This window comes from Bidens hawaiensis, unplaced genomic scaffold (genome assembly GCF_021521415.1).
Source record: "Bidens hawaiensis isolate Kalapana, Puna unplaced genomic scaffold, B.hawaiensis_p1.1 tig00008321_1, whole genome shotgun sequence".
Classification (NCBI taxonomy): domain Eukaryota; kingdom Viridiplantae; phylum Streptophyta; class Magnoliopsida; order Asterales; family Asteraceae; genus Bidens; species Bidens hawaiensis.
Window position 1 is genome coordinate 1,013,076 of NW_027491591.1, and position 26,825 is coordinate 1,039,900.

The 26,825-nt window shown below is 36.5% G+C and overlaps 2 protein-coding genes, 1 long non-coding RNA gene and 1 pseudogene across 4 annotated transcripts; 2 read left to right on the forward strand and 2 right to left on the reverse strand.

Moving 5' to 3' along the window:
* Nucleotides 1-644: 644 nt before the first annotated feature.
* On the reverse strand, nucleotides 645-10,757 carry LOC143637502 (uncharacterized). Its single transcript, XR_013154438.1, has 3 exons — nucleotides 10,609-10,757; nucleotides 2,719-2,880; nucleotides 645-1,210 (listed from the first exon to the last, which is right to left on the reverse strand). It is a non-coding gene; the product is annotated as an uncharacterized LOC143637502 (long non-coding RNA).
* Nucleotides 2,937-5,716, forward strand: LOC143637480 (uncharacterized; annotated as a pseudogene).
* LOC143637501 (uncharacterized) lies at nucleotides 10,423-14,199 on the forward strand. Its single transcript, XM_077104882.1, has 2 exons — nucleotides 10,423-13,718; nucleotides 13,808-14,199. The coding sequence occupies exons 1-2, from the start codon at nucleotides 10,487-10,489 to the stop codon at nucleotides 14,179-14,181; spliced, it is 3,606 nt and encodes a 1,201-aa protein (XP_076960997.1). The 5' UTR covers nucleotides 10,423-10,486; the 3' UTR covers nucleotides 14,182-14,199.
* Nucleotides 14,200-17,773: 3,574 nt separating this feature from the next.
* On the reverse strand, nucleotides 17,774-24,824 carry LOC143637503 (protein PHOSPHATE STARVATION RESPONSE 1-like). 2 transcript variants are annotated; one of them, XM_077104883.1, is made up of 8 exons: nucleotides 24,585-24,824; nucleotides 22,894-23,515; nucleotides 21,202-21,400; nucleotides 20,495-20,571; nucleotides 20,376-20,418; nucleotides 18,588-18,645; nucleotides 18,190-18,259; nucleotides 17,774-18,095 (listed from the first exon to the last, which is right to left on the reverse strand). In XM_077104883.1, exons 2-8 carry the CDS (start codon nucleotides 23,497-23,499, stop codon nucleotides 17,883-17,885), a joined length of 1,266 nt encoding a protein of 421 aa, XP_076960998.1. In that variant the 5' UTR covers nucleotides 23,500-23,515; nucleotides 24,585-24,824; the 3' UTR covers nucleotides 17,774-17,882. The 2 variants fall into 2 exon arrangements, with proteins under 2 accessions (XP_076960998.1, XP_076960999.1); XM_077104884.1 differs by having other exon boundaries at nucleotides 22,894-23,521.
* Nucleotides 24,825-26,825: the final 2,001 nt, after the last annotated feature.

Here is a 26,825-nt window from a genome sequence, read left to right on the forward strand (position 1 = left end):
ATCTTAGAGTATAGAAAACAACTTTAAGAAAACACGCCTTTTGAAAAGTATCCTTGATGTAATAAAGGCGGACACTATATACTCAAATGGTCGTCTTCAAATCTTTGATTGCTAGCTAATTGGTTTGACTTTTAACGAGTGAGAAAAATCAAGGACTATGACTAATGAGATTAGAAATTTTATAGACTTTATACACGTTGACTTTTCAACATTTGTTTGAACTTTGACACTAGACTGTTTTTATATTTTCTGACTTTTATTTTTCAATAATAGTGATGGCATCATTCATGTCATCATCACCTTGGAATATTTAGCTTTATTTGGAATATCAAGCTTTATCTATAAGAATGCTTAACGTGAAAACACATTGATAATACATTTTGGAGACTACAAAGACACTTAAAGATATATAACATTAACATACTGCCATCTTTGTATCTAACTAAGCTGAAAAAGTCAACGCTTAATTCTTGATTAGCTTTTACGTACTATAAGCATACAAACACGTTGATGATGTTTGTATATACATGGGCGAACCTACATAGTTCACGTGGGGGGAGGGGGCGGCTTTGAATTTATAGTAGAACGTTATAATTCATCTCGTTTAACATGACTTAAATGACCAAAATCTAATCTAATAAGTCAATAAAAAATTACCGTATCACCATATGTATATCAAAAACCTTCACTTCAATTTCTGAGTACACATAAACAATATCCTCATTCCCTGCATTAAAATATGCGTCTAAACGCGATCAAGTATGCAACAAAAATTAAAGCACACTTGAATCATTTGATTAAGAAAACTGACATAGTTTTTGATTTTCAAAACTGGCAAACATGAAGAATTCAAATCGTATTAGTAATACAATGAATTAAAGAAGTAACCAAATTATTTGGAACGAATTCTTCACAAAATCATTTTCGAAACCGTCTATTCAAATCGCCACTGCCCTTGTCAATTTTATTATGCCGGCATCTCCATAGCAGAAAGACCGTGAAACCCAAGCACATCATTGTTGCAAATTTAAGATAACAAAAGACTGGATTCTAACGACTGGAAGACAAATTTAAGTGCCTCAAAACCTGATTAGGTTCCCTCTCTGTATTGAATTGACGCCAACTGATTGGTGAAGAATGCCCGACTGCATCACTTTCTCTCTCAGCGGCATTCCACGAGTCTCTCATTTCTCCAGATTACCGTCCACCCCTGAAACCACCACCCATAGACAATTGTGGAATAAGCTATGACAAGATTAGGTCATGTACTGATGAGTAGAATAGATGAGCGCGATAAAGTGAGGAAGAGACCGGTACAAAACATGTTAAACAATGCACAACACATAATGCCCACCGACCTTCACAATTGTATACATATAAATAAATTGTAACTAGGGTTTAAATATGATAATAAAAAATTAACCAAAAAACTGAAACTTCAATTTGCTTCAAAACTCTACGATTATGCCTACTTACCAACCATGTGATGTGATCAGTGATCATGACATAACATTATTATAGCACACCTAAATGTAACAATTATACCAAATTATCAATTAAAATAATAATTTTATTTATTACTTACAAATTTTATATATATACATATATATATATATATATATAGGATTAGTATCATTACAGAACTCTTAAATTATTTAAGAACTTGAAGGAACCCTTGAAAATTAACATTTTTTACAATTTTTTTTTGTATGTTAGTGTTATTTGAGTGTAGTTTTATCATTATTTATATCCATAATTACGATTACAATTATAAAAATTAATTTTTACACATCAAAACTTTTTTCTTCATATATGTAAATTTGTTATTACATAAATTTTACACATATGTAAACTTGTGATTTATATATGTAATAACAAATTTATATATAAAATATGGTAAAACTAGTCTTAAACAATGTTAATATATGAAAAAAATTAAAAAAATGTTTGTTTCCTATGAGTTCCTAGAAGTTCTTAACTTTTTTGAAGTTCTCAAATGATACTATATATATATATATTAAATAATCATTATATTAAATATATATTTCCTTTAAAACTTGCATTGTAAAAAGTCTAAAACGAACGGAACATCGTGATATTATATTCATATAATATATTTAATGAATAGGTAAATAAAAAAATTAAGTATTATATTTACTAGCTAAGCTCAAATCTGCTAATATATTTTGATTAAAATATTCAACTTTTAGATTTTGATTAAAAATCTATACTTGAATAGAATGCTTTCAATGAGCTTTACATTACAGGGGAAATGAAGATTTGGCTAGAGATCGGAAGGTCTCAAGTTCAAATCCAATCCCAATAGGGCTTTACGTATTGGGTCTACGGGGGGTGGGTTTTCCCAGAACTAAAGATAATAGGCTTGGGCTACCCAGCACTCTCTGCGCCTTGCAGGTATCTGGGGTCGCCTTTTGCCATTGGGTTACCCCGGATAGCTGAACTTTATTTGTTGGTCATTTAAACGATATATTTTCTTTTATTGAAACTTTTATTCTTTTTGATAAAATTATGAGTCTTTTTTTAATCATCCTATAACTATAAGTTTAAAAAGTAACAGTTTAGCATAGAGAAATCAAATTAATACTCAGAGTTACCTAGATGACCGATTACCTTAGTGAAACTTTTTTAAATATTTCGTAAAACAATAATAATAATAATAATAATAATAATAATAATAATAAAAGACATTAAACGAACCTGCTAGCTTCTCTGTATCTTCCCGTGTGTAAACAAATCCTTGAAAGCATTCAATACTTGCTCACAAATTCTTAAATTTGGTGAACCCAACCACACATATTCAAATCTTTATCTCCTGCCAGTTTTCAGACTTCAGTCACCTTCATCACCTTCTTCTTCTCTCTGCAATTTAATAATAAAGTTTCAATTTTGAGCATGAGAAAAGCATAAAAACATCCATGGCGGCATTAAAAGCCATCTTTAATCTCCTCTTTTACATTGCATTTCTTTCTTTGCTGCCATTAAAGACCACATCAACACCAAGAACACAAGCAGAAGCACTTATTAAATGGAAGAACACCTTATCATCATCACCATCTTTGATGAGTTCTTGGTCTTCAAGAAACATTCAGAATCTCTGCAACTGGACTGGTATTTTGTGCAATGAAAATGGCACCGTGTCCCAAATTATCCTCCGAGATTCATTAATTTCGGGAACATTAGCATATTTTCAGTTTTCTTCATTTCCAAATCTTCTCCACTTGGATTTGAGCTCAAACAAGTTTGAAGATGAAATCCCATCTGATGTTGAGAAGCTGCAACAATTAAGATATCTTAATCTTAAAGATAACAATCTCAACGGTGCAATCCCGGTACAAATTAGCAATCTTCAGCAGGTATGGCACTTGAATCTTGGTGGGAATTACTTGACTAATGCAAATTGGTCGGACTTTTCACCTATGCCAGAGTTGATTTTTCTTAATCTTCACGCCAATGAACTTGAAAATGAGTTCCCTGAGTTCATTCTTCACTCCAAGAAGTTGACTTCTCTTGATTTGTCAATAAACCGGTTGAATGGCTCTTTACCTGAATCATTGTTCACCAATTTGCAGAATCTTGAAAACCTTGATCTCACAGATAATCTGTTTCAAGGTGAATTGTCAACTAGTTTTTGCAATCTTACAAAGTTAAAAGAGCTTAGATTAGGGACCAACCGGTTTTCAGGCCCAATTTTGAAAGACTTGGGTTTATTCCCCAATCTTCAAGTGATTAATTTTGCTGAAAATTCATTTGAAGGAACAATTCCTTCTTCTATTGGTCAGCTTCATAATCTTCAGTCCCTTGATCTGCACTTAAATCAACTAAACTCTTCAATTCCTTATGAGCTTGGATTCTGTTCCAATCTCACAGTCTTGGCACTGGCTGGAAACTCGTTTTCTGGCAATTTGCCATTGTCTTTATCCAATCTGACCCGGATTACTCTTCTCAGTATTTCTGAAAACAACTTTTCTGGTGAAATATCTTCACATTTTATCAGCAACTGGACCCAGATGGTGACTTTACAGGTTCAAAATAATCGGTTTACTGGAACAATCCCACCTGAAATTGGTCTATTATCAAATCTCAAAGTTCTGTTTCTTTACAACAATAGTTTCACAGGTTCCATCCCTTTGGAGATTGGAAACTTGAATAAACTTGAAAGTTTGGAGCTTTCTAGCAACCAGATTTCGGGTACACTACCCTCCACAATTGGAAAACTGGTTAAACTTCAATATTTGCAGCTTTTTTCCAATAATATCAGTGGAATAATCCCACCAGAGATCGGGAATTTGACTTCATTGACTAAACTTGACATTAACACCAACCGGTTTAGTGGTGAGTTGCCTCATACCCTCTCTAATCTTTCTAACCTGGTGGCTCTTTCCGTGTTTAACAATGATTTCACAGGCAGTATTCCTGCAGACTTCAGCAAGAACAATCTGTTTTTAACAAATATTAGCTTTTCAAACAACAGTTTCTTGGGTGAACTCCCTGCAGAACTATGCAGTGGTTTTCAGTTTGATCAGTTTACTGTGAATGGCAATAAGTTCACAGGCTTATTACCAGATTGCCTAAAAAACTGCACGAACCTACGTCGGTTAAGGCTGGATGGAAACCAGTTCTCAGGGGACATTTCACAAGCATTCGGCGTGCATCCTAATCTCACTTACATCAACCTCAGTGACAATCAATTCAAAGGTGAAATCAATCTTGATATTAAAAATTTGCAAAACCTTGCCAATCTGGAAATGCAAAGGAACAGAATCTCAGGCAAACTCCCACCAGAGCTTGGAGATTTGCAACGATTAGGCGTCCTACGACTAGAATGGAACCAGCTGTCTGGTGAACTCCCTAGTGAATTAGGGAAATTAAACAATCTGTTCACGTTCAACCTCGGCAACAATCGGTTAACCGGACAAATTCCTCAAAGCATAGGCAACTTAACTAATCTCCAAGCCCTTGATCTATCTGCAAACAATCTAAACGGAAGCATACCAGCAACAATCGGAAACTGTGCAAGGTTAACAAGCTTAAACTTAAGCAACAATCACTTATCCGGTGAAGTACCATACCAAATCGGAAACTTATTCCAATTGCAGTACCTACTAGACCTAAGCAGCAACTCATTCACCGGGCGAATCCCTACTGATCTATCAAAGCTCGACACACTCCAAACTCTCAACCTCTCACACAACAATTTCTCAGGTCAAATTCCTCAATCACTAGCCACCTCCATGATCAGCCTACAGTCAATCGATTTCTCGTACAACAATTTATCGGGCCCGATTCCAGACGCCGGTGTGTTCAAACACGCGCTGACAGCGTCATTCACCGGGAATCCAAATCTGTGTGGATCTGATAAAGGATTAACTCCTTGTAACATCAAAACCATACGGAACAAATCCAGAAACAATAAACTTATTATTATTGTGGTTATCGTACTAGTGCTCACATTCATTGTAATCGCAACGGCGATTGCGATCCACTGTCTAACTACTCAACGAAATCGAAGATCAAACCTTAGCAATGAAGATACAACGAGTAATACTACGATTAACCACTCAGATCTAGTAGTTTGGGTAAATTTACCTTTTCTGATATTGTGAAAGCCACCGGAAACTTCGACGAGAAGTACTGCATTGGAAGAGGAAGCTTCGGAGACACCATTTCCCTTTTCTTCTTTTTTTTTTTTTTTTGACTTCCTCGTTTTCCTTTTTTTTTTACCGAATAAACACCACTTTAAAAAAAATCGGTGGAAGCTACTATTAATTTTGTTAATGTTTATGCATCTGTGGGAAAGGAAATTGCTTTGGGCTGAGCTAGTTAGTTTGAAATCTTCTGCCAAACGGGTGGTGTGTTTTCATGGGAGATTTGAACGATACTAGACTTAGAGAAGATAGGTTACCGATTTCGGGTTGTGAAGCTAGCATGACAGAATTTAACAATTTTATTCTTTCTGCTGGGCTTTCGGAGTACAATATGGGTGGTCGTCGGTTCACTAGATTGAGTGACGACGGGAGATACATGAGTAAGCTTGATCGTTTTTTAGTGTGTAAAATTTTCTAAACATGTGGCCTTCCGCTTCGGTGACCGTTCAGCCCCGCTTCGGTCCTATCCCTTTTAAATTCTTTAATTCGTGGCTGCTCAATAGCCGTCTTTTGGAGGTCGTTGAAAACTCTTGGAATAGGCCGGGTCGGGGAGGGTGGTCTATGGAGCTAACTCTTATGAGGAAATTAAAGGAACTTAAACTCTGGAGATCGAACATTAAAGAAAAAGAGGTAATCGAGCTTGATAGACTGGTTGGGCTTATTATTAATGATATTGAAGTTAGAGCAGAAGTTGCGGGTTTCTCGGATGACGAGAGAACGGTTTGGGCTTATTACAAAAGTAAAATTTTAGCTATTAATCAACAGAGGAGGCTTGATCTTCGTCAAAAAGCAAAGGCAAAATGGGATGTTGAGGGCGATGAAAACACTCGGTTCTTCCATGGCTTCATTAATAGTAATATTAAAAGGTCTAACATAAGTGGTCTCTCTTTCAATGGTATTTGGGTGGTAGAGCCGAAGGCTATTAAAGAGGAAACTTTCGATTTTTCTAAAAAGAAATTCGATGAGCATCATATCCACAGGCCACGTTTAATTAACAACAATTTCAAATCTCTTTCGGATGTGGACAAGTCGTGGTTGGAAAGATCGATTTCTTTGGCCGAATTGAAAGAAGCGGTTTGGGCGTGTGGGAATGATAAGTCTCCGGGCCCGGACGGGTTCACCGTTAAGTTCATTAAACATTTCTGGGACGTTTTGCAAAACGACTTCTTTTTGTTCGTCAAAGAATTTGAGCGATCAGGTCTCTTACATCGTGGTTGCAACTCCTCGTTTATCTCTCTCATTCCGAAATCTAAGGATCCGATTTCTCTCAAAGACTTTCAGCCCGTCTGTTTAATCGGTTGCATGTCAAAAGTTATTTCTAAAATCTTAGCCTTAAGATTAAAAAAGGTTATTCCGCTGTTAGTTGGCTTTGAACAATCTGCTTATATTGAGGGATGGAATATTCTTGATGGCCATCAGGTCATTTCTTGTGCCATAATAAATGTATGTTACTCAAGTAGATTTCGACAAAGCTTTCGACTCGGTTAACTGGGATTATTTGAACTCTGTAATGAGTCAAATGGGCTTTGGTTCTAAGTGGAGACATTGGATCTCTTCTATTCTAGTCTCGGGAAGAGCTTCTATTCTTGTTAATGGTTCTCCAACACAGGAGTTTAACTTCAAAAGGGGGGTTAAACAAGGAGACCCTCTCGCTCCTTTTCTCTTTATTCTGGCTATGGAGGGGTTAAACGTGGTGATGAACTCGGCTATTCTTAGTAATTTATATAAAGGAGTGCACTTGGCTAATAGGAGTCCCGTTATCTCTCATGTGATGTATGCGGATGATGTTATGTTCATTGCCGATTGGAATGTAATCGATACGATTAACTTAGCTCGGATTCTAAGGTGCTTTCATATTGCCTCTGGTTTGAAAGTTAATTTCAGTAAGAGTAAAGTGTACGGGGTTGGGGTCACAAATCAAGAGGTAAGAAATTTGGCAAGTATTATCCACTGTGAAGCGGCTTCCTTCCCATTCTCTTTCCTTGGTTTGCCCATCGGATCGAACATGGGTCTCTCTAAACATTGGACTCCTGTCATTGATCGGGTTAAAAAACGTCTAAATCAATGGAAAGCTACCTCGTTGTCTTTTGGTGGTAGGCTTACGCTAACTAAAGCCGTTCTTGGGAGCTTGTCTTTATACTTCCTTTCTATATTTCATGCCCCACTAAAATCGATTAAAGAACTTGAGAAAATTAGGAGGAGATTTCTATGGGGGGGGGGGGGGGTTCTTGGTGATGATAAAAATTAATTGGGTTGCTTGGGATATCATCGTGAAGCCCAAAAGGTATGGAGTCTAGGTGTTGGCTGCCTAAAGTCTATGAACTTGGCTCTTCTTGCTAAGTGGTGGTAGCGGTGGAAAACTGAAAAAGATCACCTTTGGGCGAGGTCCGTGAATGCAATTCACTATACTCGGTTTCAGAAGGATGGAAATTTGGCAAGGCATTCCATTCGAGGAACTTGGCATAATATTGCAAAGATTGACAAAAACTTCTCACCTATAGGAATAAACTTGAACAGGTCTTTTGTTAGAAAGGTGGGGAAAGGAAACGCGGCCCTTTTTGGTTGGATGTGTGGTTAGGCATATTAACATTGAAAGACCTCTTCCCAGACCTTTATAAGCTAGAGGTCAATAAAATTGTTTGGTTATTGATAGGGTCTCCATAGATGGGATAGGGGCGGTGAAGGTGGGTTTCGCTTGGTCTAAACGAAACCTATCTCCAGAGGAGTTTTCAGACTCTACCGATCTTAAAGAAATGGTAGAGCTATTCTCCTTCAATGGAAATAATGACAATGGGTGGTCTTGGAATGGTGACGCTTCGGGCAAGTTCTCGGTTCAAGCAATGAGACGGGTTATGGATGCTACTATTCATGGAGACGGTACTCCAATTAGCGATTGGGAAAGGTGGGTTCCGATTAAAGTTAATTGTATTGTTTGGAGGCTGTTGCAAAATAGGATTCCGGTTGCGCCTAATCTCATTGCTAGATGGATGTCGTTGTCATCTAGTGATTGTCGGGTGTGTGGTTCTGAGATTGAAACAACGGAACACGCATTTTTAGACTGTTTTCGGGCAAAAGCGGTTTGGAGGGCTGTTTCGCTCTGGTGCGGTTTGGACCTGACAGGTCTAATGTCCTTTGATCATCTCCAAGACGTTCGGAGGACCCGCATCGTAACATGGTGAGGCGGGTAGTGAAAGCGATTATCTATTCCTCGTTATGGTTTAGTTGGAAGCACAGGAACGCGAGAGTCTTCAGTTTTCGCTCTTATTCTACCGAGTACATTGTCGAAGAAATTAAAAGGTGTTTGTTCGGTTGGATTAAACTCAGATCCAAACATAAGGATATGGACTGGTTGGTTTGGGTAAATTCCCCACTCTCTTGCTTTGAAGCATGCCGTCTTGATCTCCGGAAGCACTGGAATTCTTTTGGTGCTTAGTTAACTAGTGTTCTGTTTGGGCTGTTTCTTTGTTTTTCTTTTGTCCATGTTTGCTCTTCTTTGCTCAGCTTTCTCGCTGTGTTATTTTATATAATTATCCTTTTGCAGTTAAAAAAAATCTATATTTGCACACCAAGCAGAGATCGTTACAGCTTACAAGGTCGAGTTGCAATTAAAGGGAATCAACTCGAGTCACTACAAAAGTAACTACAGAAACAAACTCAGTAATAAATTTACAGACAATGACTACCTTTAAAAGCATCTAGTTATAATTCCAAATGAGAAACAAAAAAAATAAAAAATGAGAAACATATTTAATTGAGGGTTACAAAAAAACAATAAAAGTCAAACATGACACGAAGTATGTAACTGTCATCGACAGCCGTAGAGCTGTAACCGAATAACTAATTATTTATCATTGAATTAATATTACTAAAATATAAACTTTTGAAGGTTGAAATTGACCCAATTTTTATTTTTTTAAACAATTGCAAGTTGGGTCTTAAATAATAATGAAAAAACAACCTTACAACCAAAGAAGTGAAACTCCAATTTGCTTCAAAACTCTACGATTATGTCAACTTACCTACCATGTGATGTTATCAGTGATCATGACATAACATTATCAGTTTATCACACACCTAAATGTAACAATTATACCCAATTATCATTTAAAAATAATAATAATTTTAATTATAACAATTTACAAAATTATATATAACTTAAAAATCATTATATTAAATATATTTTTTTTTAAATATGATATATATATATATATTTATATTTCCTTTGAAAGTTACATTGTAAAAGTCTAAAAAACAACATAACATCGTATAGTAATATATTTAATGAATAGGTAAATATAAAAAAGTAAGTATTTTAATATTTATATTTGACGTTAACTTTTTTTACTCGGAATCTAAAGTTGCAAAATAAAATAATTAAAAACATATATACTTGACCAACAAATCAGCTCATATATTTTGATTAAAATTTGAATTTTTTTAATAAATTTATGAGTCTTTTTTAACTATTATATAGCTCGCGATACCTAGATGACCGATGACCTTAGTAAAACTTTTTTAAATATTTAGTCAGATTATTATATTCGTAACATAATAAAAAAAGACATTAAAAAAGTAAAAACGAACCTGCTGGCTTATTTGTATCTTCCTGTGTGTAAACAAGCCCTTGAAAAACAAGCCCTTAAAAGCATTCAATTCTGGCACACAAATCTCTTAAATTTCGTGAACCCAACCACATGTATTCAAATCCTTATCTACTCCCAGTTTTCAGACTTCAACTATAATCATCACTTTCTTCTTGCAATTTGATTATAAACTTATAAAGTTTACAATTTGAGCATGAAAAAAGCTTAAAAACATCAATGGCCGAATTTAAAACCATCCTCAATCTTCTCTTTTACATTGCATTTCTTTCTTTACTTCCATTAAAGACCACATCAACACCAAGAACACAAGCAGAAGCACTTATTAAATGGAAGAATACCTTATCATCATCACCATCTTCAATGAGTTCTTGGTCTTCAAGAAACATTCAGAGTCTCTGCAACTGGACTGGTATTGTGTGCAATGAAGGTGGCACAGTGTCCAAGATTATCCTCTCAGATTCATTAACTTCTGGAACATTAACTGGTTTTCAGTTTTCTTCATTTCCAAATCTTACCCATCTTGATTTAAGCTCAAATGGGTTGGAAGATGAAATCCCATCTGAGATTGAACAGCTGCAACAGTTAAGATATCTTAATCTTAATGATAACAGTCTTACTGGTGCAATCCCGGTTCAAATTAGCAATCTTCAGCAGGTATGGTACTTAAATCTTGGAGGGAATTACTTGACTAATGCCTATTGGTCTGACTTTTCACCTATGCCAGCGTTGACTTTTCTTAATCTTTACCTCAATGAACTTGAAAATGGGTTCCCTGAGTTCATTCTCCACTCTAAGAAGTTGACTTCTCTTGATTTGTCACAAAACCGGTTGAATGGCTCTTTACCTGAATCATTTTTCACCAATTTTCACAATCTTGAATACCTTGATCTCGCAACTAACCAGTTTCAAGGTCAACTGTCAAGTAGTTTTTACAATCTTACAAAGTTGAAAGAGCTTAGTCTTGGAACCAACCGGTTTTCAGGCCCAATTTTGAAAGATTTAGGTTTAATCCCCAATCTTGAAGTGATTAATTTGTCTGAAAATTCATTTGAAGGAGCAATACCTTCTTCTATTGGTCAGCTTCATAATCTTAAGAACCTTGATCTCCACTCAAATCAACTAAACTCTTCAATTCCTAATGAGCTTGGATTCTGTTCCAATCTCACAATCTTGGCACTAGCTGGAAACTCGTTTTCTGGCGAGTTGCCATTGTCTTTATCCAATCTGACCAGGATTACTGATCTTGGAATCTCTGAAAACAACTTTTCTGGAGAAATTTCTTCACATTTCATCAGCAACTGGACCAAATTGGTGTCTTTACAGGTTCAAAATAATCTTTTCACTGGAACAATCCCACCTGAAATTGGTTTATTGTCTGATCTCAATTATCTTTTTCTGTACAATAACAGTTTCACAGGCTCCATCCCTTTGGAGATTGGAAACTTGGATAATCTTGTCAGTTTGGATATTTCTACCAACCAAATTTCGGGTTCACTACCCTCCACAATTGGAAAACTGATTAAACTTCAATCTATACAGTTGTTTTCCAATAATCTCAGTGGAATAATCCCACCAGAGATCGGAAATTTGACTTCATTGACTAAACTTGACATTAACACCAACCGGTTTAGTGGAGAGTTGCCTCATACTCTCTCTAATCTTTCTAACCTGGTGGCTCTTTCGGTTTTTAGCAATGATTTGACAGGCAGTATCCCAGCAGAATTAGGCAAAAACAATCTTCTGTTAACCAATGTTAGCTTTTCAAACAACAGTTTCTCCGGTGAACTACCTGCAGAACTATGCAGTGGTTTTCAGTTTGATCAGTTTACTGTGAATGGTAATAAGTTCACAGGCTTCTTACCAGATTGCCTAAGAAACTGCACGAATCTGGGTCGGTTAAGGCTGGATGGAAACCAGTTCTCAGGGGACATATCACAAGCATTCGGTGTGCATCCTAATCTCACTTACATCAACCTCAGTGACAATCAATTCATAGGTGAAATCAATCTTGACATTAAAAATTTGCAAAACCTAGCCAATCTGGAAATGCAAAGGAACAGAATCTCAGGCAAAGTTCCACCCGTTCTTGGAGATTTGCAACAGTTAGGCGTCCTACGTCTAGAATGGAACCAACTGTCTGGTGAAATCCCTAGTGAATTAGGGAAATTACACAATTTGTTCAATTTCAACCTCAGCAACAATCGGTTAACCGGACCAATTCCTCAAAGTATAGGCAACTTAACTAATCTCCAAGCTCTTGATCTGTCTGCAAACAATCTAAACAGAAGCATACCAGCAACAATCGGAAACTGTGCAAGGTTAACAAGCTTAAACTTAAGCAACAATCACTTATCCGGTGAAGTACCATACCAAATCGGAAACTTATTCCAATTGCAGTACCTACTAGACCTAAGCAGCAACTCATTCACCGGACGAATCCCTACCGACCTATCAAAGCTCGACACACTCCAGACTCTCAACCTCTCACACAACAATTTCTCAGGTCAAATTCCTCAATCACTAGCCACCTCCATGATCAGCCTACAATCAATCGATCTCTCGTACAACAACTTATCCGGTCCGATACCAGATGCCGGTGTATTCAAACTAGCACCACCATCCTCGTTCACCGGAAATCCAAATCTGTGTGGATCAGAATCGTCTGATAAAGGATTAGCTCCTTGTAACATCAAAACCGTACGGAACAAATCCAGAAACAATAAGCTAATTATCGCAGTTATCGTACCGGTGCTCACTGTCATTTTAATCGTAACGGCGTTTGTTATCTACTGTATAGTTACTAGACGAAAACCTAACCCTAGCAACAAAGAGATAACGAGTTCTACGGCAGTTAATAGCTCAGATCTAGTAGTTTGGGAAAGAGACGGTAAATTTACCTTTTCCGATATCGTAAAAGCCACCGGAAACTTCGATGAGAAGTACTGTATCGGAAGAGGAAGCTTCGGAAGCGTGTACAAGGCGAAATTGTCTACCGGACAGATCGTGGCGGTGAAACGGATACAGATAACGAACTCCGACGACATTCCGGCGGAGAATAAACGGAGTTTCGAGAACGAGATACGAGCCCTAACGGAAGTCCGGCACCGGAATATTATTAAGCTCCATGGTTACTGTTGTACTTTAGGCGGGATGTATTTGGTGTATGAATATTTGGAGAAGGGTAGTTTGGGAAATGTACTTTACGGGGCGAGTACGAAGTTGGATTGGTTTATGCGGGTTAAGATTGTCCGGGACTTGGCGCATGCGCTAGCGTACTTGCATCATGACTGTGATCCTCCTGTTGTTCATAGGGATGTCTCGATAAATAATGTTTTGCTTGAGAATGATATGGTCCCGCGGTTGTCGGATTTCGGGACTGCTAAGTTGTTGGATTCGGATACGAGTAACTGGACAGGCATCGCTGGGTCGTATGGTTACATGGCACCAGGTATGTATTATAATTTTTACGAACGTGATTATCTTATTGTGATTATTATATAGTTTGGAATATGATTAAACGAATATTTTATGTTACAGAACTTGCACTCACGATGAGAGTTACAGAGAAGTGTGACGTTTACAGTTTTGGAGTTGTAACATTTGAGATTATGATGGGGAAACATCCCGGGGAGTTTTTAACATCACTACAAACATCAAATCCAACCTCAGCCTCGTCGAACGATTTTGTTTTATTGTTGAAAGATATACTAGACGAAAGGCTTTCACCTCCCACTGACGAAGAGGCTCAACAAGTTTTGCTTGTACTTAATGTTGCTCTTGCTTGTACTCGCGTTTCACCCGAGTCAAGACCTTCGATGCGTAGCGTCGTCCAAGAATTATCGACTATTTCTCAAACAAGTGAGCATTTGAACAATATTAGGGTGGACAAGTCATCAAGTTTCCAAGAATAGAAATACATATCTGTATATTTTAAAATGTGTACATAGAGTCATAGAACATCTGGTTATAATATTAATTTTTCTTTTTCATATTTTTTTCGAATTTTCAGAAATTGTTGTTCTAATATGTATAATTTAAGCATTAAAATCTAGGCATATAGTGATGTTTTCATTTTCTTTTTCCACATTTCAATATAAACTTTTATCAAAAAAATCGAATTGTGTTTAAGAACGAAGTACTTTTTGATTTTTTGTTTTCTAACAAAATTTCCAACAAAATTGAGATTTCATAAGTATGTGCATTATAGTAACTAGTGTATCAGCATTGCTTTAGCAGTACATACCCAATGACTTTCTTTGTCGTTGTTTCAAGTCCTATTTGTGACGATGGTGTACCCGAGTGGCCCATCTTTATTGGTGGTTAAAAAAATATATGATTTCCTCACAATGCTTAAAACAATTGTACCGTACTAACTTGATTGCAGAACACAAAGTCAAAAGTCAAACCAAACAAAAAGCAACGAAGTTTCATGTCGCAAAGTCAACTTTCATTGCAAACGTAAAAGTCAAAAGTCAGACCGAAAAAAAGGCAAGAAGCATCATGTTTTTGTCGTTTTTCTTTTCCCAAAGTCAATTAATTGAACCGTACGTGTCCAAACTCAAAAGTCCAAACATATATAAAAAAGCATGTACTTGTTTTACATATATAATAACCGTGTATTTGTTTTTCACTTTCTATGTGTCTTCGTATTTATTATACGAATGTGAGTCTTTCATTAGTTTACGAGTTTATTTAGCTATACATGTGTGTTATTTGAAATAAATTGTTTTATCAAATATAAGACTGTAAGATGCGGATGTTATTTTGCTTCTCAATTTGTAGTGACACGTCAGCGTCATATCATATTCCACTTCATTCCACTCTCTTAGGCAATGCGTAGTGGAGGGGCTACAAATTGGGGCGTTTTACACTGTGTGGCGCCCAGTCAGCAAGGGATGAGAATTTGTTTTTGGGGTGTAATGGTGTAAGGGCTACAAATAGTAATATAATAATATATATGTATATAATATATATATATATATATATATACAACACTCACATACCCACCACGAAGAACTCGCCCCTTCTTCCAGGTGACGAGAAGAACTCGCCCCCGCCCCTTTTCGCCCAAAAATCTCCCGGGGGGGCGGTGTTCGCGCCCAAAATCGCCCAAACTCGCAACACACTACATATGGCCTTAGACTATGTGTAGTAGAGGGGCTATAAAAATTGGGTGTTTTGTGCCATGTGATGCCCCTGTCAGCAAAATATATGTTTTTGTTTTAGGGGTGTAATGGTGTTGTAGCCCCTATATGTATATATGTAAGACACATGTGAATATAATAATAAATGGAAAAGGAAGGAGTCCTAAGTAATTTTTGTAAAAAAGATAAAAATTTCCAAACTCGTTCACCATCATATCTCTTCTCTACGTGGCATGTGCAGTTTGAGTCCTAAGTAATTTTTGTAAAAAAGATAAAAATGTCTAACCGTTATATTCAATAAAATAATGTTTTTGGTTTGAAAAATTGTCAAACATACTGGCATGTTCATCGGTGATTTCACCAACAAAAAATCACCGTTGGCGGCACCGATATGAGCGGGACGGTGTTCATTGCCGGCACCGTGCGCCACATACACTTTTTCATCGGTAAATCGAGGATCACATCTTACAGTCTTGTATGATGTTGAGAGTCATGAGCTAATAATTATCCTCTTGACGAAACAATTCTACTTAACTTGATTGGAGAATATGAAGTCAAAAGGTTTAATAAGAAAACCAAACATGTAGGTTATTTGTAGACAGATCAATCAAATAAAGTTTATACATATAAATTGTTTAAACTATATCGGCATAACTTCTGTTTAATTTGAAGTTGAAGTTACATGACCTAGAGCTGCACAAATCGGGTACACCTTGAAAACCCGAACCGGTTCGGAACCGGTTTTTTTCAACCCGGGTAGAGAATGACACCGGTTCCAGTCAGGAACCGGTTCGGTTCCCGACCCGAACCGGTGCCCAGATATGCGAACTTTTAAGAACCGGTAGGGTATGAACCGGAACCGGTTTTTACGTAAAAACCGGTTCCACCGGTTTTTTTTGAAATTTAAAAATTAGAGCCGTTAGGAACCGGTTCCAACGGCTATATAGCCGTTTTTGACCGTTGGAACCGGTTTTTTAACTATAAATAGGGTATTTTCTTACTAATAATAGCAAGTTTCAAAACTATCAAACACACTCCAATTCCAAAACCATAAAACACACTACAAACCAAAATTAACCTTAAACCGACCACAAATGGCATCCAATGATGACGTTGTTATGGTGATCGAAACAACAAGATGCCCCGATGTTTGGGTCCATTACGATTTGTGTCTCATGACCGACTCACATGAGTTGGCACGTTGCAAATATTGCTCGAAGTTTCTTAAAGCAGGGTCCAACTCGACATTACGAAAACATACGAATAAGTATTGTCGAGAGAAAAAAAGATTGGAAGATAAAAAAAAGGAAGTGGGAGAGTCGTCCGGCTCTACAACCCAAAAATAAGTATTCCCAGATTAAAACGACGGACTTTGTTTTTTATGTTTTAGTTGTTATGTTTAGTATCGTTTATGTGTTAATAATGTTTGTAATAGTTAGTTTTTAAATAAATAAAATGTTCGTCGTTATTAAAAAAGTAACAAAAATTAATCGAACAAATTATAATAAAACATATAGTACAATTCTTCTTCGTCGAAACAAATAATTTTACCAAAACAAATAATTAGTCGAACAAGTTACAAATAATTTTACCAAAACAAATAATTACAAGTAATGGTGAAACAAGTAATGGAAACAAGTTATATATAGGTTTGGCCCAAAAACCGGTTCCAACGGCTATATTACCGTTGGAACCGGTTCCAACGGATATATTGCCTCAAAAACCGGTTCCAACGGCTATATTACCGTTGGAACCGGTTCCAACGGCTATTTGGTGTCTAAAAAAACCGGTTCCAACGGCTATATTACCGTTGGAACCGGTTCCAACGGCTAGTTTGACTTTTTGTTTGACCCTTGAAAAAAAACCCGTCGGAACCGGTTTTTCCGGGTACGACCCGAACCGGTTCCAAATAATAACCGGGTTGGAACCGGTACTGAAATATATATAGTAGAACCGGTCCCGATTTTCGGGTACAAAAATACCCAAACCGGGTATTGTTCCAACCGGGTTGGAACTGGAACCGGTTCCGGTTCGGTTCCACCGGTTAGGTTCCGGAACCGGTTTTTTTGTGCACGTCTAACATGACCTGTAAGTCTTAGTGAGGCCAAATACTTGGACCCAAATTTCTTCTTTTGAATCCATGATTTTCCATGAAAAAAGGGTATCATTTAGCAAGTTTGAGAAAAAGTTACGCACTTGTGTTAATGCACAAAGTGCTAATCAAAGTCGCTCTTGTTCATAGCATATGTTCAGTACAACCAATCAATGCACATTGCACTATGGACCAAGTGTAGGTGCAGTGCAGTTGTGGCCAATAACTTCTACAAAACCTAACTCTGTTTTCTAAGGCCATTCATCATTTAAACTTCTTATTAAGCAAAATGAATACATCAAAAATCAGTTATAAACTAAACACTTGATCCCCTGTCATCATAAAACTTATAAAACCTTAATAATAATGTAGGTTTTTACTCGTTCACTTTTGCACGCTTGGCCGGTTGAGAGCCATCGGGTCCTGACTTGCTGGAACCTTCTTCAGATGGTCCAACTACCGGATCAGGTCCTGGTTCGGTGGATGATGGAACCGTGAACTTGTCGGTACCTGACTTGCATTGCTTTTCAAACATCATCTGTAGATATCTGCCTTGTTCTTCTATTCTCAGCTGAAGGTTCCTTTGAATCTGGACACAAATGGGTTAACTTGGTTTTGTATACTTTTATCTTGGAATTTGAATAATTATTAACGTATTTAAAAAACGGGCAGTAAAACTGTACCTCAAGTTGTTCATGCAACCTCTTCTGAACTTCCATTTGAAGTCTTAGTGCTTCAGTGATCTCCAAACCCCTGTTCAGTTCAAAAATAACAATCAACGACACGCGTTTTAAAGTAATTTGACATCGAATAACCAGAATGAAAATTCAGGTGTAACAAAAAGCTATTCAGAAGATAGCGTTTGGATGTGCTTCTGCTGTATGAAATTGTAATAAAAAAAACGCTTAGATCAAAATGACGATTATTTGAGGTGTTAATAGATAAAATGATGCTTTCATGCTTTACGAAAAGTAAATGTCTCAAATTAGGTTAAAAGAAGGGTAAACAGGTAATTTCATTTTACCTTTAAAAAACAATTTTATTGTTACTGGTATGAAACTGATTAACTAATATAACTTACGTTTTCAACTCCAAAGATGAAAAATCTTCAACAGAAGTCGTGTTTTTCTCCAAAGGTCCTGCAATAAGTGATCGACCAATTAATCATAAAACATATTGATTTTTTTTTTATAACTACTTCTTTCATTATATAGAAACATAGATATTACATCAACATAGCAGGTAGGCGGGCAACAAGCTGCGCCGCCACCCCTTTCTGAATTGCAAACCCTAACCTGCTAAAGACATACCCCTGCCCCTTTGGAGTCGACACATTGCTATGCACAACCCGTTGGACCCTGGTTAGGAAACGGATAGCTTCCGGTGCCAAGGAGCCAAAGGTATCAAAAGCCAGATGGACAAAAACATGTTGGTTCTCTTCGCAGGCTTTATCATGTTTCTCCACCTTCTTCGTTTCAGCCCTTTTCATTGTTTGCCCAGCTACAAACCCATTATCCCTCAAACCAGCTAAGGGAGATACCCCTGTGAGGTCAACATAAGCGTGTTTTCCCCTGGCCCAACCAAAGACGAGCAAATCTGCCGGTCGTAGAGTGGATCTCCCTTCCGTGGGGTTCGTAAGGAAGTTTACGGGGGCTTCCTTTTTAGCTGATATCCCAGCTCGCCTTAAGATGTCCCAAAGAACGTCCCGCACCCAATCATGTCGGTATTTGAACCCAGGCATCTCCTTGCAATGAACCGCATGCTCTCCGAATTTATCCAGGCAAGCCTTACGGCAGATCGGACATGTTTCGTCTTCTGGGTACATTGGGACCATCAAACGGTACTTAAGAATGGCCCTATACTCGACCGCAGACATGCTTTGGCCCAAGCCATCAATCGGGATAACGGTCAGAAAATCTTGGGCATGAGGACCTTGTAAGCATTCAATAACTGCCTTCTGTCGGGGGGACAATCCAAAAACTTCTCCCAGGCTCTGAGCGATTTTGCCAAAAAGGGCATTCGCCAAAGTTTTTTGAGGCTTTGGTGGGGCGGTGTCCATATTAGAGAAACCGCCAATGTTAAAGTCTGGGAGAGTGCCATTTAGGCGTTCCAGGGCCTGCACGTAGTCTGAGTCCAGGTCGACAACTCCGCTATTCCTTAAGATGTGATTCTGTAGCTTCCAAGACTGAGCCCTCGACGCTACAAAAGCGTAAACCCCAACATCATGAGCCGAAAGAAGGCCTAAACCCCCTAAGCGCATCGGTAAAGATGGCATCGGTAAAGATGCAAGTCGCCACTGAAGATCACCAAAGAACGGGCCTCCACATACAACTATGTCTTCGATGGCTTCTCGAAGCCCCTTATCAAAACAGGATACCGCATCATCCATCATATGGGGGTGGCATGTTCGTAACCCAAAAAGCAACTTAGCAACCCCCATGCAAGACCTAAGCAGGAGGAGTTCGCTCTGGGGATCCCTAAGGCAAGGTAAGAGTTTCATAAGATCAACCGCACGAGATGCTCTCCGCCTCGCCAACTCCTTAATAAAGTAGGGATCTCGACTAACAGCCCCTCCAAGGAGCTTTACCCCTCTCTCTGGTCTATCAATCCCACTAGGGAAGAGCCCATCTTTGACTTTCACCCCATTACACGCTGGCCAAAAAAACCTCGGTTTTCTTAATATTAAGTTGCAGCCCCAATGATGGCCCTTCCGAGCTGATAATGTCTAGAGCTTTAGCGACTTCGTTGGCACCACCAATAATAGCGACTTCGTTGGCACCACATATTGATATAATTTATTTTTTGTTTAATATATAGCCAAGATAGATGCAATAATATATAAAAAAAAAAGAGGCAACATTTTGCTTACCTTCTGATGAAGGTTCGGGTCTATATCTAGCCGTCCGATATTTCTGCAAAAAATATATATATAAATAAATATTGCTCACATTAATAATTAGCATCAATCAAGAAGTATCATAAATTTACCTGCAGATGACTCTTTACATGATAGATGGTTAAACCTTCAACTTTCATTTGTTTCAATACTCCCTTGGGTGTAGCTTCTGTAGATACAAATATAACAGTGCACAAATAAAATTAATGCATTTATTAGATGTGGCAAATTTGACATGTTTACTTATTATTGTGTCAATTTGGGTTATGTTTTATGACTAACAGACAGAACAGGTAATATATATAAGTTAGATAAGAAAGACTTAGAGCCAAACATGTCAAAATTTAATGCATAAAACCTTCATCAAATTAGATTATTACTGAAATAATAAAAAAACTAAAATCATATTTGACAAACTAATTGTTCGTAGAGAATCACAAAAAACCCCACGTAATTGCTAGTGTAGCTATTAGATATGAAAATTTTGACATATTTGCATATAAATGGGTTGGGATTCAGGTTATACTAAATCATTCTATTTAAATAACTATACTGTAATCAAAATAATAAAAAATATATAATATTAATCATATTCGACACACTTTGTTAAAAAAAATTAAAATTTCAGGAAAAAAAGGTTTTTCGACAGAAGGTTTTCAGGGCACTAGGGCAGTTGTTAAGTGTTTCAATGATTTGACCAATACCAAGATACTAGCCGTTTTAACCTGAAACCAAACCCACCCATTTTGCCACCTTTAGTCAAATAAAGTCAGAACACGTGTAGGAAAAAAAGGAGTACTTTCACTTCCACCAAGTTTGTTGACTGCTTCCACAAAAGCTTCATGAAGTTCTGGAGTCCAGCGCATCCGTGGTTTGGATTGAGACCCACTTCCGCAAGGTGTTGGGGTCAATGGGACACAAGCTTCTCCAGATGATTGAGGAATTAGTGGCTGTGCTTGCACCAAGTTTGTAGATGACCCGCCCACATGATATGACATCTAAATTATATTAAAAAAATGATAAGTTGATAACGGAAAACCATATACATGATGACTACTGATTGGATATCTTTGAATGAGCAACAAGTCAAGAACCAAATAATATAGATTCTGAGATATTTATAATAGTTTTAGTAATAAGAATGGCCACCTATATGAGCCTTCTGCAACCAAATTGTAGTAATAAGCTCATCAGCTTTACTAGCTTGTGCTGTGTGATGTTAGCTCGTGAGTGGCTTGCACCATAATACAACCACCCCACCCATGCCTTGCATATAATCACCCATTCATCCACTTTGATTCTAACCATCCCATCTCTATCAATCGTTTCGACAAGAAAGCGACCATAAAAAAAACTGCTCCGGCCGGGTCGCTTTTTATCGCCACCCGTGGCACTTCGGTCGACACCTTGTAAATCCCCATACAGCGTGTATAGGTTATTAGGTTATCACCGGTTAGTTTTTAGGGTTCACTTCATAACCGCATATACACTTGTATGGAGATTCACAGGGTATAAACCTTAGAGCCACCGATAGCGATAAAGAGAAACTGGAACAAATCGTTGTTCTATAGTCGCATTTTGGCAAAACGATTGATGGAGATGAAAGAATCAAATTTGGATAAATAGGTGATTATAAGCAAGGTATGAGTGGAATTGTTGTGTTACGGTGCTAGTCACTCACGAGCCAAAACGCACGCAGCACAAGCGAGTAAAGGCGGGTGAGCTTGTTATTGTTACCGTAGTTTGGGTGTTGATGACTAATTTTGGTTTGAGAGATTAATTCCAAATCAATGAAGGTCAAAGAATAGCAAAATTTTATAATGGTCACTTGCATAAAAAAGTAGCCAACTTTCGTCCAAATTCTATTTTAGGTAAGTAACTTCGTTTCAACCACAAAAACCCTTTAAACTTCAACAAATTTCAATTTCAGGTAAATCGAATGTTTAGCTCAAAATAGCAATTTGACCAAAGTTGGTTACCTTTTTATGCAATTATCGCCATCTATGATTATATGAACATTCAAAACAGATTCTTGTAGAAAACCATATTCTCATTTGTAGCCTTGTAGTTATACCGAGCCTTCATATGCATACTAATCACTAAATACCATCCAATTTACCAATATGGTTTCGTTGTTTATTCAGTAGCAATGCAGGATCATCAATCAATCAATCATACCCAGTAAAGTCCCACAAATAGCATAGCTATAAGTAGGGTCTGGGGAGGGTGGGATGTAGGCACACCGTACCTCTATCCACATGGATAAAGAGGTGGCTTCCAGAGAGACCCTCAGCTCTAAAGTACATATCAATGCAGGATCATCAGACCATGGTTATTGAAAGCGCCACTTTGTTTGCGCCTAGGCCCTCAGAGAGGCCTGTGCGCTTAACGCATTTGATAACTATGATCAGACTCAATTTTAGAACATACTGATATCATTTTTTGATTTACATCATAACAAGTTAAAAACAACGAATAAAGTTTAGCATACCTTTGGCTCGGGATCAACAACATTGGTATCAATTAGGATATCATTCCAATCAGGGGTCAAAGCATCATTTTCATTAATGAGCTGATCAGTCCAATCTTGCCAATCACTTTGTTTACCAAAATCCTCAGATGGCAATGACATGATACTGTGTTCCAAGTTACTAGACTGGATAGGGGCATTTTGGGGATAATCAAGAAGATCCTCAGATGGCATGATACTGTGTTCTAAGTTACTAGACTGGATAGGGGTATTTTCGGAATAATCAAGAAAATCAGACAATGAATCTGTACACCATGAATTATTGTTGGTTTCATTCGTATATTGACTTGACGTTGTAGATTGACGGATTACTGAAGATTGAGATGTAAAAGGTGCCTTTTCTGAAAGATTTGAGTGGGGAATAACTGAAGAAACGTTAAAATCTGTAGAAATCCCTGAAGATGAAGAAAATATGTGTCCAGCAGCCCCGGTCGAGAAATTGGGCTGAGGATTTGTAAACTTGGGATATTTATCATCCAAAGGGGCTGATCGAGCGCTTGCAGCTCCATGGTTATTAAACTGTCTAGCAGCTGATCTTTGAAAGGACAAAGCAGATTGTGCTTCCATGGTTTACTAAGTTGCCCTGCACCTAATGCAACACAAACATAAATAATTGTTTAGTAATTACATGTTGACATAGTTCATAATCTCACTTGTTTTAAACTGAAAGTAGTCATTTTACTTAAAGAAGAAAGGTTAACATAAAACAAGTCATTCTACTTGAAAGAAAAGTGAGAATTACAAATGATCATTTAACGTATATATATACTATCATAGATCAATCAAGAACAAAACATCTTGTATCTCCTCAGTCCTCACATTTGAAATGTGCATCATACGCTTGGCTTTAAAAAGTGCGATGATTACAGAGGTGATATGTTCTGAAGCTGAAGCTGGAGCGCATTGCATCACGTACGTGAGACGCAATACACTTATATAAATCTTTTTGTATCTCTCATAGGTTTCTAGTATGAAACAAATAAGCTCTATATATGATTTAGTATATAAAGAACCCGCGTGTACATCCTAAAATGCTATATGTACATATTCTCACGTGATTCCGGAAATAGGAAGTAAAAACTTCAAAGGAAAGCCTTAGGAGCAAGGCATGGCATGCATAGAAGTATACAGTTTCTCAATCAAAACATGAGCTTTTGCTTTAATCAAAACACTCAACTCACTATCACAGTACAAAATCTATCTCAATTTTTCAGCTCGGTTTCAAAGCTCGTTTAACAACCAAGCAGAGCCTATAATTATGCCTCTTTGTTCTAGTTCAAATCAATGGCAGCATATATATAAATAACTAGAAACTGTAATTTTATTTATTTATTATTATTAAAAACAAATTTTACTGTAACCTGTTTTTTTTTTTAATTTTAACAAAAACACATTCATTCAATTAGCATCTGTTGCATTACACCAATTCAAAAGGCATCCACGAGATCCCTAACTCCTAAGTCCTAACTTATAATCAGTTATTAATTAATTAACAATATAAAAATCCATGCAGGCAGCTATCTATTCATTAACTTGAAAATTCAAACTGTTAGCAACATAACACATCACGTACATGACAAAATATTCAATGAAATCCAAAATCTAACGAACTTTAATGCGAATAAATATAAAATTAAAACTGAAAATCTCACCTCAAATCATGCAAATAATTATACTCAAAACGAATGAAGGCGATGAATTAAGCTGGTACGAGATCTAACGCCGTGTGGTGTGGTGTGGTGTATAAAACGCAGATGCAGTTGTCGTTTTGGTTCGCACACCGACGGACGCCAAAACTGAAAGGATGATTTTAGTGATTATTGATCGGCAGACTGCTGCAATGCAATTTGGCTTATACTTTGTGGAACCAGAAAGAGGTCTGGATGTCCCACTCGCACACGGGTGGCGCGTGTCTTCTGTTCAATAGAATACAATATGTATAGCGTAGATTAACTTTTTATATGAATAAATCATCTACTTTATATTTTATATATTATTGTGTTTATTTATATTTAATGTTTGAATTTAAATGAATAATCATGTATTTAATGATTTATATTTATGTTCATTGAATGAATCCTCTATTTATTTAAAGGAATATGTTGTTTTTAATATATGTCCTTTCTAATATTTTAAAAGAATAGTATGTTGTGTTCATTGAATAATTTCCCGTATATGTCGTTTCTAATAGTTAACTTCCATATATGTAGTTTTTATATTTGTGTTCATTGAATGAATAATTTTCTATATATGTCGTTTCTAGTATTTTAAAGGGATATATGTTGTGTTCATTGAATAAATCATCTATTTAATGTTTTATATGTGTTTGTGCGCATTTATATTTGTTGATGTTTGTTTATGTTCGTGTGGTTAAATCAATGAGAGCTCACCATTTAGAATTGAAGCAATATGATAGTTTGATGTGGGGAAGAGCGACGAGATAGCGATACATCATATTTTTTTATAGATAATTATATATATATTACTATAGATAGATGTATATTCTAGAGTCTCTCATCTACAAGTGATTATCTATTTTTATGTTAGATATAAGTTTGAAGTGTAGCGGTTGTGATACTTGATGAGGTTCTTTTTTTATAGTTTTATCTCTTATTATATTAATAATTAATCTTTAATGGTTAATACTAGATAACTTGTTTTATATAAGGTTTGTTATCCAACGCTCTCAAGATCTGTTAAAAACAAGTGCTTATCGCCTTATCCTTATGTTGTTCTATTTTCTTTGGGGACAAACATATGAAAATAGGAGTGAGTTTAGAAAACAAATAATAGAAGATTGTTCAACAAATTATTAAATTTAAGTAAAGATTTGTGACAACCACATATTTATTTATACGTATAAATTTGCATATGACACATAAGCCGGTTATGTTGTTTTTTGTTTTCCTCTACATCTAATCAAAATTATGTACAAGTGCAATGTCTAAAATTGGTTAATTAGGTAAGCTTTTTATTAAAGTCACCTGGCGTTTGTGATGATACGCGTTACATTAAAATGAGTAAGCGCATGATGAACAATGGAATATGAAACCTTTTGTTGTGGAATATAATTGTTTATTATTTTTATAAGGTGATGTTAGATTGGAGTGCTTCTTCATTGCACAAAGGGGCAAATTGGACCACTCATCTTTTTGTCCTTTCCATCCATGTATAATTATATTAGTTTTTTAATAAGAAATAGGTTTATTTAATATGGTGCTTATAAATTGCTGTTTTGATTCTAAATCATGAACATAGAATATACCAAAGTGACAGTGGATGATTTGTAGGTATTTGGGTTGTAATTTTTTATATAATGAGATGTATAATTACTCATAAAATAAATATGTAATGTTTAAGTTCAAAAGTAGCGTTATAGAGCATTGTTGTGGATGTGTGAGCTAATCATTCAAAATAAAAAAAATACAATAACAAACATGAAACGTGCATAATATGGTATATCAAAATATGTTATGTTATATTGTTACAAGGGTTATACATGTGTGATGGAGGCTTGTATATAATGTTCTAACTTTATTTGAGAGAAGGTATTAAAAAAATAGCGAGTGGTGAATGATGTGTATAACATAAGTTGAGTGATGGAGGAGACGGTAATGTGATGTTGAGGTGAAAGTACGTGATGAGGGATGGGTATAAACATATAACACGTAGGCTAAGATTTTCTAAACAAGAAGTTTTTAATTTTAGTTTTTTATTATGTTAATAAATGTTATTTTAATTATACATATGATAATATGTATGTATTAATTTTATTTTCATTTTTATTAGAGTTGTAAGGTTCTTGTTTTATTTCTACATTCATATCACTTTTATGTCATTTTCATCTAAAGATCATGATAACTCATTGCACCTTTTTCTGATCGTCCCTCGTT